Genomic DNA, 13,874 nt, shown 5'->3' with positions numbered 1-13,874 from the left:
TGCAGGTAGAAAAGAATGAGATGGGCATGGTGGGACAAGAGGCAGAACAGAACTGAGAAACCCCGGGGAAAAAACCCAATTTATATACAATCAAGAACAATGGATCTTCAAGCCGTTGGCCAGTTTCGGTTTAATTTCTGTGAAAGAACACTGGCATAATTTTATGGTTGGGGGTCACCCCAACAGGAGGAATGGTATTAAACGGTCACGACATTAGGAAGGTTGGGAACCATTGTTCTAGCTAGATCAAGATGGGTAGCTGTGTTAGTCTGTGTGTAGCAGTGAGTAGGAGTCTAGGAGCGCCTAAAAGGCTATCAAAACTTATGGCAGGGCATGAGTTACTGCTCACCGAAGAAGCGAACAGCTTCTAGATGTGGATGCATCAAGCCAACAGCAGAACTGGGTGGGGATGGAGATTGTATGGAGGGTGCCCCTACCAGATTACACCATTTCCTTGTCTGATACGTGCTCTTGGTTTCAATGAAGGATTTTCAATGAAGAAGTATTTTAAAAACTGACCTTGTTGAAAGAAACTCTACTAAATACAGAGGCTGTTTAATGTTGCTTTACTTTTGGGGGGGGGGCGTCTCTTACAATCCACAGTTATTCTGTGCTTTTAATAGAGTGGTGAGAATAAGATTGAATAATGAGGCAATGTCCAGTAATGAAAATGAAAGCTGTTTACTCATATGAAGAAGAGGAAGAAGAGTTGGTTCTTATATGCTGCTTTTCTCTACCTAAAGGAGTCTCAAAGCGGCTTACAATCGCCTTCCCTTCCCTCTCCTCACAACAGACACCCTGTGAGGAAGGTGAGGCTGAGGGAGCCCTGAGATTACTGAAGAAAAAGACTTGGTTCTTATATGTCGCTTTTTTCTACCCAAAGGAGTCTCAAAGCAGCTTGCAATCTCCTTCCCTTCCTCTCCCAACCACAGACACCCTGTAAGGGAGGTGAGGCTGAGAGAGCCCTGATATTACTGCTGGGTCAGAAGAGCTGCATGTGGGGGAGCAGAGAATCAAACCGGGTTTACCAAATTAGAAGTCCGCCCTCCTAACCACTACACTAAGCTGGGTCTCATGTGATATGACCACCAAGTATTATATGAGGTTATATTTGTTTCCCCTTCTGCCTGTCTATCTTTGAAGGAAAGGCTGCATGCTATAGCCCAGTCCCATCAGATTTTGGAAGCTAAATAGGATTGGCACTTGAATGGGAGACCACCAAGGAAATCTCTGCAGAGGAAAGAAATGGCAAGCCATCTCTTACCTCCCTTGCCTTGGAAGCCCCCTTGCTTTCAAGTTGCCCTAAATCGGAGTTGATTTGATGACCCTTACATAGTTCTCTGTGTGTCCACATTTAAACCACTATCATGTGTATGTGCGTTTGTAGCGACATCATCTACACCTACAGGTAGAAAAAAAGGGCGGTATAAAAATCCAAATAACTAACTAACTAACTAACTACAGTATTTGCTGGCGTATAAGACTACTTTTTTCCACTGAAAAACATGCCTCCAAGTGGGGGGTCGTCCTATATGCCGGGTGCACTTCAGTTGGGAAAGACATAGCTGCCCATAGTGGCCCATAGTACTGTAATGTAAAGTAACAAACTCTATATTTTGAGTGGAAATGTTGGGGGGTCGTCTTATACGCCCAGTCGTCTTATACGCCGGCAAATACGGCAACTAACTAACTAACTAACTAACTAACTAACTAACTAACTAACTAACTAACTAACTAACTAACTAACTAACTAACTAACTAACTAACTAACTAACTAACTAACTAACTAACTAACTAACTAACTAACTAAATATTTATCGCCATCGGTAAAATAAAGAGTGTCGGAAAAGAGGGCTGTTTCATTTTTCAGAGCTCCTAATATTTTGCAGATCACAAACAGTCCCCAGAAAATCTATCACGGCTGGTAAGAGTTCAGACACGATATTGAGGATCCCATTAATCATCCGGGCTCGTTGAAATTCGCATCATTTGTGGGTTATCAATAATTAAAAAAAGAAGATGTCATTAGAGCCTGCCAGACAGGACAGCGCGGTCACCCGGGATGTAAACTTTATCTTCAGAATTACAGAACATGATTAACAGGGAGGGAAAAGCATTATCTCTGTTCGAGGCCCTTGACCTTCAGGCATGCCTTGAATATTCTCCGGCCTAGAGACAGCTGCGGGGAGAATCGCGGAGACCAAATGCATATTCGACGTTGCCCGGCAGGATATAACATCTTCAAAATTTGTTTCTTTGGCAACAGGCAGCTTCTCTTGCCAGACAGTTTCCTTGGGGCCTCTAAACGATACCCACAGGTAATGTTACCCGGATTGGGCTCCCCCCCTGAGAATATGCTCATAACACATTGAACAGTTTGACTAAAACTAGAGAATTTTGTAAAAAAAAAAAAGCCTTGCAGAGGAAGGGTTGGATTCGTTCAGAACCTTCACCAGTAGACGCCATTTTCCCATGGGCTCTCTCAAGCCCAGCATTCGCGTATTTTAACTTTCCTATCTGAAAAGAGGAAATGAATTTTTAAGTTTGAATAGGAGGCAGGAGCGTGCCTCTGGCTGGTGATCAACATCTCATAATCATTAGGCCTTGCCTCCAGCGGCCGCACCGGCTACCGAAAACACCTGAAATAGAATCAAAGCACCAGAAGGGGCTCTGTGAAAGGAGGAGCAATTTATTTCATTGGTTTCGCTTCATTTATACCTTGCCTTGCTTCCCGATGGGGACTCAACACAGCTGACATCATTCTCCTCTCCTCAACCACCCCCTGAGGAAAGGTTAAGGTGAGAAAGTATGACCGGCCCAAAGTCCTCCAGCAAGCTTCCATGACAGAGTGGGGATTAAAATCCGTATCTCCCAGACACAAGCCCAACAGTGGGATCATCACACAACACAAAGGCCTGTAAGGGGGACAATCTAGTTAGCTGCGATGTGGTATCATAACTTTTTTTTTTTATCCTGGAGGCCATCTAAAGCAGGGGTAGTCAACCTGTGGTCCTCCAGATGTTCATGGACTGCAATTCCCATGAGCCCCTGCCAGCAAACACTGGCAGGGGCTCATGGGAATTGTAGTCCATGAACATCTGGAAGACCACAGTTTGACTACAACTAATCTAAAGAATGGACATATCTTAGATACGTTAGCGATCCAATTTCCTTTTAAATCTAAACTGGCTTTTACTGGATGGGTCTAAATTAGGAAAGGTCAATGGATTGACAGCCCTTACCTGGATGGCCCAGATTACCCCTGTCTCATCAGATCTCAGAAGCTAAGCGGCGATAGCCTGGGATGGAAGACAACCAAGGATGTCCAGGATCGCTATACGGCAGGTCCGTGAGCGGCGGCATACCAATGTAATACATAAATGATAAATAAATGGCAGCCAATGGCAAACCACCTTCATTTGTCTCTTGCCTCAAACGTCCCTTCCCTGGGGTTGCCATAAATCAGCCAGAACATTATTATTATTATTATTATTATTATTATTATTATTATTATTATTATTATTATTATTATTATTATTATTATTATTATTATTATTATTATTATTATTATTTATGATTTATGGAATTTCTAGACAGTCCTCACAAACAGGCTCTGGGTGCTATGCATCATACAACAGTTGCAAATAGTTAAAATAAGACAATATAACATAAGATAACATAAACGTTAAAACAGTTTAGAACATATTAGCAAAATTGACAACGACTAGCAACATCAATAATTGTCATTGAACCCAGCGATTGGCCACTATCAGTAGATCTTTCCTGGGCAAGACATGCCAGCAGGAGTGTTATGTTGGGTTGGGTCTGCAGATGTTATGAGGTCATTGGCCACAACCAAAAGGTTGGTGGAAGAGCTCCTCCATCTTGCAGGCCCTGCGGAACTGTGCCATCTCCAACGGGGCCCTCTGATATCACTTTTCACCAGCAAAGTGACTGGAGAGCTTATCAGTTTTTTCATATTATTATTGTAGATCTTGGAAATAATGTCAAAAGGCACCCCAGCTTAGGAAGCCACCTACCAAGTTATGAATAGCCTCTGAAATTATCTCCTCCTAAGGAACTGTCTGGTAAATGATCTGTTAAGGAACAGTTTCCTGAGACATTTCTTCTCAAGGAATTGCATGTTTGATAACTTTCCTTCCTTCCTTCCTTCCTTCCTTCCTTCCTTCCTTCCTTCCTTCCTTCCTTCCTTCCTTCCTTCCTTCCTTCCTTCCTTCCTTCCTTCCTTCCTCCCTCCCTCCCTCCCTCTCTCTCTCTCTCTCTCTCTCTCCCTTCCTTCCTTGCTTCCTTCCTTGCTTCCTTGCGTTCACCAAGGTACTATAGAAAGCTTTCTGGCATACCGCTAAAATAAATTGTGTCCTTCACACTCACAAAAGCCTTAAGGATGCAAAAGTTCTCCCTGTGTTGTTAAACCTGGGATCGTCTATGCAAGTGATCATGACATTATTCTTGTTGTAAATATATGCACTGCCTCTTATTTTGTAAATGCCTGAGGCAGCTTGTGAATAAAGAACCAGTATAAACTCATAAAAAACAACATAATCAATATTAAAAGCAACCCATTAAGACCAGCATAAAGCAACCCTTGAGCAGCCTAAAAAACATCCGTTAAACCAGCCCTCAGGCTAAAAGCAGACCACCAACAGCTCTAAAAGCTATTAAAAACCAGTGTAAAAAAGAAAATTTTGGCTTGGGACCCAGGACATGGTAGAGTAGGTGCCAAGCGAACCTCAAGGGGCAAGGCATTCCAAAGGCCACCACTGAAAAAGCCCTGACTGCGGTTGCTACCTGCCTCACCACATCGATTGGTGGCATAGAGAATAGGCTTGGAATGAAGATTTCAACTGGTGGGCTGGATTAGAATCATAGAGTTGGAAGGGACCTCCAGGGTCATCTAGTCCAACCCCAGTGCAGGTTGTTGATAATGAAGTCATCAAGTGACAAATTTCGACATGTGAACCAGTCCTTTACGCAGCGTAGACCCCTTTGCCCTTGGTCACCTATAAACCACTTTCTTTTAATGGATTTTTTAAAAAAGCTTACACAGATGCTCCAGAACTACTCTGCAATCTGATATCATGCAGCTCAGTAAAGCATGCTCCTCGTTCCATGTGCTCTTGTGCATGCTTAGCATGCAAACTATTTTGGGGAATGTTGTAGCAATATTCCACTTCCCCTTTCCGCAAGCCTAATAGCCACGTTGATTTGCAGAAGGAACAAAACGAGAATTTATATCTGATTCTGTACAGAAGTGTGCACAGGCAGATGAAAATCGTGACTGTACCATGTCTTCGATTCCAGGTTGCATGCTACAAGGCCTGTCAGTTTTATGCTGTTTAATGGCTCTCCTCATTTAGCACAATTCTTTCTATCTTTTCCCTCACTAGTCCTGGAACTGAACTGGAAAGGTGGCATGGCATTTCTACCCTGCAGTCAATATAGAAGCATCGGTGCAAATGTTATTTGTTTGGAGTCATCAGTGGGTTCCTGTTTTCCACTAAGAAGAAAGCGGCATATAAGAACCAACTCTACATCTATTTCTGCCTTAAGACACAGAAATCTGTGGGTTTAGACCAGATAACTCATGTCCTTTTCCTGACCTACAACCCTCAACAGCTCTGTGAGGGTCACTAAATGGAAACAAAATGTTTTGCCTTACGCTTAGGACAGAATATGGATTGGAACATGTTTATACGCACCCTCTTAGAATCATAGAATCACAGAGTTGGAAGGGGTCATCTAGTCCAACCCCCTGCACTAGGCAGGACACTCACAACCCTATCATTCATCCACTGTAACCTGCCCCTTGAGCCTTCACAGAATCAGCCTCTCCATCAGATGGCTCTCCAGCCGCTGTTTGAAAATTTCCAAAGATGGAGAACCCACCACCTCCTGAGGAAGCCTGTTCCACTGAGAAACTGCTCTAATTGTCAGGAACTTCTTATTTTCTGCTCTGAATGGCAGCAGCTCTCCAGGGTCTCAGGCCATGGTCTTTCCCATCACCTACCTCCTGACCCCATTTAACCGGAGATGCTGGGGATAGAACCTGGGACGTTCCGCATGCCAAGCAGATGCTCAACCATTGAACCTTGACCCCTTTAATCACCGCTGTGGCTCTCCAGGTGGAAACCTGCTGCTCTTTTCTTGTGTCACAGCCTCATCTTCTGTCAGTCTGAAATTTCCTCAATCAAATGCCATCCTCTAATTAACAACCATCTTCCCACCCCCACCAGTGAGATAACTCAATAAGCATAACTGGGAAATATGCACACATTCATAGTTGGCTGGTAAATTTCTGCCAATCTCGCAGTCTTGCATACTGCAAATTTGACTTTGCTTTCTAGTAATCATTACCGATGAATGGGGAAAAAATTAAATCGTAAATATGTGAGGATGGTGCATGCCTCAGCAGTTGGGGAAACACTATAAAATAATTTTCACACCTGCAGTAGATTTGCCGTACAAAGCTTCCCTCTTACGAGGAAAACTGCAGCTAACAGATCCAAATCCTTTATTGGCTTCTGAAACTATGGGCCTCTTGTGGCACAGGGTGGTAAGGCAGCAGAAATGCTGTCTGAAGTCTGCCCATGAGGCTGGGAGTTCAATCCCAGCAGCCGGCTCAAGGTTGACTCAGCCTTCCATCCTTCTGAGGTTGGTAAAATGAGTACCCAGCTTGCTGGGGGGTAAACGGTAATGACTGGGGAAGGCACTGGCAAACCACCCCGTATTGAGTCTGCCATGAAAATGCTAGAGGGCATCACCCCAAGGGTCAGACATGACTCCGTGCTTGCACAGGGGATACTTCTACCTTTAAAACTATGTCACCGTTAGAATTAGAATGGGTAAATATAAGAACAAATGGATTAAAACAACCAAGGAACTACAAAGATAAGAGAAAAATGAATAAGTATACAAGGATTGTCCTTAACAACGGTCCTGACACAATTCGATGGCATCTTGCAGAAATTTAGCTGTGTTTCCTAATATTTCTGCATTGGAATTATCCAAAAGAAGGAAAACTTTTAAAAGGTCAAGGACCACTACCATCCTAATTCACCAAAATAGGATATTTGCTGGCAGGGGCTCCTGGGAATTGTAGTCCATGGACATATGGAGGGCCACAGTTTGACTACCTCTGCTTTTTGGTATTGTCCTAAAAGAACTGCTGAAGGTAGGGCATTGCATCCGGCCAGAGAGACCCACAACTCACAAAACTGACAACACGTTCAGGAAAATACATCAAAAGCAGTGCTTTCCTGCATTGATCTTTGGAGCCGCAGTTATGTATTTTTCAAATAAACAACTCCAATGATCCAACAGTCAAAAATAGCCTAAATTGAGGTCTGAGAGTAGCTGAGCACTGATGGAATATAAATCCTGATGATGACAACCATTATAATCAGAAGGGACTTAAGCCCAACTTTTGTGCGTGTGTACACATTGCCGTTAGCTGGTGACATCATGCATGGCTGGCAATCATTCCACATCCACTCTGCTCACGTCCCATGAGGACGAGTGGGAATCGGTCCAAAATCAAACCCTACCTTGTCCCGAATCCCTTGCCTCACGTTTTCCCTTTCAGCCTCCATCTTGGCGTATTTTGCTTTCCTCTCTTCCTCTTGCTGCCTGAGGGCCTCCTGCCGTTCTTCTTCTTTCTTGGCGGCATCGGGGTCCTTCTCTTCTTCTCCGCCCAGCATCTTCCCCATGTCTTTGGTCGCCCCTAAGGAAACAGACAAACCTTGTAAGCAAAAGTCATGCGAAAGAGAATCCTTCTGCAGGGGAATAACTGAACACCAGGTAGCTCTTGCGAATTATAGTTCCGGTGAATTCGGTAAAGGACGTGTGTGAAGATTGTGTGCGTGCCAGGACGTCCTGGAGAACATCGACAAAGAAGCGATGTACACCAACACATGAACAACTGAAGATGCTTTATATTCATCAACATCATATATCTTTTAAGGGCGTATAAAATGTTGCAGGTTCTGCAAGACGGAGGTCTTCTGCCAGGCATTCAGTTAAGGACGGGGGGATTGACTGGAGTTACGATCAGGGGGTCCCGCCCTATGATTTCTCATATTGAACGTGGAAGATCATGGACCAATTATACATCATTAGGATGTTATTGGTCCTGGTTGGGATTAGCTGAGTTGAGATGGAGAGTCACTGTTGAGTCAGACCACCATCTGGTAACTATTTTTCCTAATGTTTTAATGTTTTAATGGGTATTATGGCCTATCTTGGAGCCTCTTGTGGCACAGAGTGGTAAGCGGCAGAAATGCTGTCTGAAGCTGTCTGTCCATGAGGTTGGGAGTTCGATCCCAGCAGACAGCTCAAGGTTAACTCAGCCTTCCATCCTTCCGAGGTCGGTAAAATGAGTAGCCAACTTGCTGGAGGGTAAAACAGTAATGACTGGGGAAGGCACTGGCAAACCACCCCGTATTGAGTCTGCCATGAAAACGCTGGAGGGCGTCACCCCAAGGGTCAGACATGACTCGGTGCTTGCACAGGGGATACCTTTACCTTTACCGCCTATCTTGTTTTATGGTTTTATATGCTGTAAGCTGCCTCAATGCGACATCTGTCAAAAGAGGTGGGATATAAATGTAAAAATAAGTAAATAAATAAAATATTCATCAAGTAAAATGCAAAAAAATATAAATAATAACAAAACTTGGTAGGTTAATTTGGGAATAAAGATAACATTAAGAAGAAAAAATCATGCCACGGCCTTTTGTTGGCGCAGCCTTGTGGCACACTGCAAAAAAAATATTCCACACTGTCGATCGTGTCAGGAGTGCAGTTATTCAAAAGGAATGAAATTGTGGAAGTGTCGGATAGTCCTTTCTTGTTTTCAATATTGAAAGCAAATTTGTTTTCTAAAAAGGACAATAGACCAAGACGTGCAATATAGTTTCCACACGCTTCACTGCACAAGGGACAGTGCCTGTCTAAATATTTTTTGGGGATCTCCCTGACAGAACTGCTGATGGCAACAGCCTTCTATTCATACGGACACACAGAAAGCTGCTTTATGTGAATGAGACCATCGGCCAGCTTGGTGTTGTGGTTAGGAGTGCGGACTTCTAATCTGGCGATCCGGGTTTGAATCTGCGCTCCCCCACATGCAACCAGCTGGGTGACCTTGGGCTCGCCATGGCACTGATAAAACTGTTCTGACTGAGCAGTAATATTAGGGCTCTCTCAGCCTCACCCACCTCACAGGGTGTCTGTTGTGGGGAGAGGAATGGGAAGGCGACTGTAAGCCGCTTTGTGCCTCCTTCGGGTAGAGAAAAGCAGCATATAAGAACCAACTCTTCTTCTTCTGGTCTATCAGGGCTAGTCTTGTCCACTCAGAGAGGTGGGATCTTTACAGGCTCTCAGGGAGAAGTCTGTCGCCTATTACTCGACTCTCCTCACTGGAGGAACCACGGACTGGCTTTTCCTGGGTGGGCATGACAGCCCAGTTGCAAATGGCTGCTGTTGTGTCAATAGCAAGCTTGAGACTGCAGGCTTTCCTCTCCATTTGTGGATGGACTTGTTCATTCGAGGCTCCCTTCATTTCAGCACCATCCCTAATTGACTGTACCCAGCTAATTTTTTTTTTTAAGAATGGATTGATATTCAGGAGCAGATAGCCTAATGAGCTGATGATTGTACTCTCTGGAATTTAATGGGGCAGAGGCACAAGACGTTCTGGGAGAAGGGAGAGATCGCGAAGTAGAAAATCATTAGCATGTCTATTCATTTCCCGGCCAACGCATTCCCCCTAGAAATTACCATAGAGATTGAGAATCCTCAAAGTTTTCATACAGTAGCAATTGCATAACTCTTGAAAGCAGAGTGGATTGGTCCTTCAGCTTACCCGGAGAGTTCTCGATGGGCTGTTGCCCTGGAGGGCCACGAGCAAGCCAAGCGGCACAGGGACACTTGACTCAGACCCAACCAGGGCCAGTACCAATGGCCATTTAAATATCCCAGTTCCCTGCCCTGCTTGGAAGCTAGTATGGTATGGGGGATAGAGCCCTGGGTTCAAGTGCTGTCTTACTCATGCAACCTGCTTGCTGACCAGGGCTGGCTCCAGATTATTAGGGGGCTGAGCAGATAGTGCCCAGGGACCTTGTCAAACCCACCGTTCCACTCCCTCATCTATGTGTCCCCACATGCTTGTGAGTTCTCCTTCTGTCCATGCTCAGTGGCCTGCAGCACTTGCCCCTGCCATGCTGAGTGCCACCACTGTGCAACATCCCCATGCTTTCCCTCAATTACTCTGGCTTGCTGGGAACCCAGGTACAAACAGGTGAGAGGGCATGGGAGATTGATCTTAGTAGCACATGGAGCATGCGCTACAGGACTCACAGTTCTGAACTATTAGGGGGCCTTCACACTATGCTGGGGGGGAGTCTTCATACTTGTTTCACTAAAGGTAAAGGTATCCCCTGAGCAGGCACTGGGGCATGTCTGACCCTTGGGGTGACGCCCTGCAGCGTTTTCTTGGCAGACTCAATATGGGGTAGTTGACAGGTGCCTTCCACAGTCTGTTTACCCCCCAGCAAGCTGGGTACTCACTTTACCGACCTCGGAAGGATGGAAGGCTGAGTCAACCTTGAGCCGGCTGCTGGGACTGAACTCCCAGCCTCATGTGCAAAGCTTTCAGACTGCATTTCTGCTGCCTTACCACTCTGCACCACAAGAGGCTCATACTGTTTCCCTAAGGGACCACCTATTTGAATACGTTCACAAGAAAGCACTTGGCTCAGCAATTGCAAATCATCCGGTAGTCCCTGACGCCAAAGAAGTCCGATTGGCCTCGACCAGGGCCAGGACTTTCTCTGCATTGGCCCCTGCCTGGTGGAATGAGCTCATGGAGAACATCAGGACCCTAATGGAACCAGCACTGTTCCACAGGGCCTGCAAGATGGAGCTCTTCTGCCAGGCTTACAGTTGAGGCCAGTTCGGGCAAACAGATAAAATGAACATCAGTGCGCCTCCCTGTTGCAACATATTCATATTCTTCACGCTCGCTCACCTTCCTTCCTGAGAGAAGGATAAGAAACCTTTAGAACCAAGTTCACCGACTGGTCTAGCCTATGAGATCTGGCATGTAGTTTATAGTACCATTAATAATGATGGACAATGATTTAAATGGTTTCAACTTTTAATTGTGTTTTATGAATGCAGGAGGCCACCCTGAGATGACAGGCTGGATCGGGAGGGCCTATAAACCTGGCAGAACAGCTCTGTCTTGCAGGCCCTACAGAACTATCTTAAGTCCCGCAGGGCCCTGATCTTGCTCCGGAGAGCATTCCAACAGGCCAGCTCCAAGGCCAAAAAAGCCCTGGCTCTGTTGAGGCTAATTTAACTTCTCCTGGGCTGGGGCTCTTGAGTGGCTTATGGACCAAAAGAGTAAAAAAAAAGGGGGGAAACGTTCTCCATTGTTCTCCCAGAGTTCCAGCTATCCCTGGTAAGGGTGCCCTGCTGTTACAGCACAAGTAACAGGTAAAGTTGTGCTCTGCTAAGGCTCCACAAATTCTCAAACTGGCTTTGGTGTTATAGGCCCTGCAAATCCATGAACCGAGGCTATAGCAGGGACACCTCCCTTCCTGTGACATGGGGCAGGAGGCTGGTGTAGGGCCATTGAATGGCCAGGAGGGAAGAGGGTTGGGTGGGTTAGGATTGGGATACTGGGTTGAATTTTAAAACTGAGGTAAACCACCGTGAGCCAGCTGGACTGAAGAAGAAGAAGAATTGGTTCTTATAATCCGCTTATCTCTACCCGAAGGAGTCTCAAAGCAGCTTATAGTCGCCTTCCCTTTCCTCTCCCCACAACAGACACCCTGTGAGGTGGGTGAGGCTGAGAGAGCCCTGATATTACTGAAGAAGAAGAGTATGCTGCTTTTCTCTACCTAAAGGAGTCAGAAGTGCTTTATCAGTGCTGTGGCGAGCCCAAGGTCACCCAGCTGGCTGCATGTGGGGGAGTGCGGATTAGAAGCCCACACTCCTAAACACTACACCAAGCTGGCTGGGAGTGGTGGTCAACAAATATAATAATTAAAATAATACTTGGGTGGAGTCAGGGTCTGTAACAACGGGTCCCACCTAAAGTCCTGGGCCCTGGCAGCTGCCCACCTTAGGATATGCTGGCATTGGTGTTGCAGCTGACACTCAGGACCCCCCCCCCTCTCCCCCACCTACATCATTGTGTTACTGGGAAGATTTGATTCGGGGATTTTCTGGCTCGAGTGCAGCATCCCTGTAGTATACCAGCTCCACAACCAGTCGACCCATATAAAAATTGCTGTCGGAAGCTTGTCCTAAGTTTAGCCTTTTTTATTTTCCCTAGACATTTCCATGTCAGTAGAAGTACATCAGCTTTATCTCCAGTTAGTTTATCTCCGGTTAGAGCTGCCCCGACTGTAATGAAGTATGCTACTCGGGAAACAGAACTCAGCTATTGGGTGACAGAAGAAAAAACAGGTGACAGAAGAAAAAAGAGAGGCTCATTGCTTCTAAGCGTTTGCTTTATAGGCACTTGTGGCGCAGAGTGTTAAGGCAGCAGACATGCAGCCTGAAAGCTCTGCCCATGAGGCTGGGAGTTCAATCCCAGCAGCCGGCTCAAGGTTGACTCAGCCTTCCATCCTTCCGAGGTCGGTAAAATGAGTACGCAGCTTGCTGGGGGGGTAAACGGTAATGACTGGGGAAGGCACTGGCAAACCACCCCATATTGAGTCTGCCATGAAAACGCTAGAGGGCGTCACCCCAAGGGTCAGACATGACTCGGTGCTTGCACAGGGGATACCTTTACCTTTACCTTTATGCCAGAATGCAGCCTTGCCCTGGCTGGTGCTGCAGATTTAGGCAAGGAGGAAACATTGCATTCCTTGAGGACGACAGTGGTCCTATTGAAATCAATTAAAGAAATTGGCCCCAACTCCTACCCACCCCAAAGGTCTCCAGGTATTTTCCAAGCCAGAGCTTACAACCCTCATGCCAAGTGATGGAGTTTCCTGGCCCACTGGAACACTGTGTGGCCCAAACAGAGGAGGCAGTCAGCCAGTTGGGTAAGTACACCACATTTTCCTTCTTGCGCCGTTTGGGTTGGGAAATTCATGGAGATATGGGAGTGGATTCCGGGTAGTGCGGAGCCTAAGGAGGGGAAGGACCTGAACAGGATATCATGCCTGGCCTCCAAAGCAACATTTCTTCCAGGATAATGGTTTTCTGCAGCCTGGAGATCATTTGGAACTCTGGGAGATCTTCAGGACACACCTGATGGTTGGCCCACCCTAGTGAGACCTGGGGATCCCCTGGAATTATAGCTCCTCTCCAGGTGATGGAGGCCAGTTCCCCCAGAGAAAATGGCCACTTTGGAGGGCGGAGTCCCTAGGATTCCTCGCCATCCCAAATCCCGCCCACTCCTGGCTCCACCCACAAACTTTCCAGGTATTTTCTAACCCAGACCTGACAGTGGGTAGCAGGGCTGGAGTGGTGGCAGGCAGGCAGGCATTTTCTCTCTTTCTCTCTCTCTCCTTTCAGAGGGAGGGCCTGGGGATAGTTTGGAACAAGGCCCCTTTCCTATGTCCTTTTCCTCTCCCATTCCTCCCCAATAGATGCATATACAGTTTATTCACATTGCACAATGCCTGTCATTTATAGCTAATACAGAATGATGATTTATCAATGCATAAATAACGTCAAAACGTGCATATGTGATACAGGGAGATATGTAATACATGGTAACTTAAAATTATCCCAAAAGGAAAATTCATTGGTTTAATTTGAACCCGGCGAGGGGTGGGGTGGGTGGGGGGGACTGATATGAAAGGTTTCAAATCAAATCAGACCAAGTGAGAAAT

At 45.9% G+C, this 13,874-nt stretch overlaps 1 protein-coding gene across 2 annotated transcripts in view; it reads right to left on the bottom strand.

The window, feature by feature from the left end:
- The window catches only part of CPLX1 (complexin 1), a 180,826-nt gene that overhangs the window by 47,966 nt on the left and 118,986 nt on the right, over nucleotides 1-13,874 (bottom strand). For both annotated transcript variants that reach the window (XM_077345591.1, XM_077345589.1), the window contains exon 3: nucleotides 7,566-7,741. In XM_077345591.1, coding sequence (XP_077201706.1) covers nucleotides 7,566-7,741 — 176 coding nt within the window. The remainder of the gene's footprint in view (nucleotides 1-7,565; nucleotides 7,742-13,874) is intronic.

The sequence above is a fragment of the Paroedura picta genome, chromosome 7 (genome assembly GCF_049243985.1).
Source record: "Paroedura picta isolate Pp20150507F chromosome 7, Ppicta_v3.0, whole genome shotgun sequence".
In the NCBI taxonomy this organism is placed as follows: Eukaryota; Metazoa; Chordata; class Lepidosauria; order Squamata; family Gekkonidae; genus Paroedura; species Paroedura picta.
Note: the sequence above shows the minus strand (reverse complement) of the source record. Positions and strands in the feature narration are given on the sequence as shown.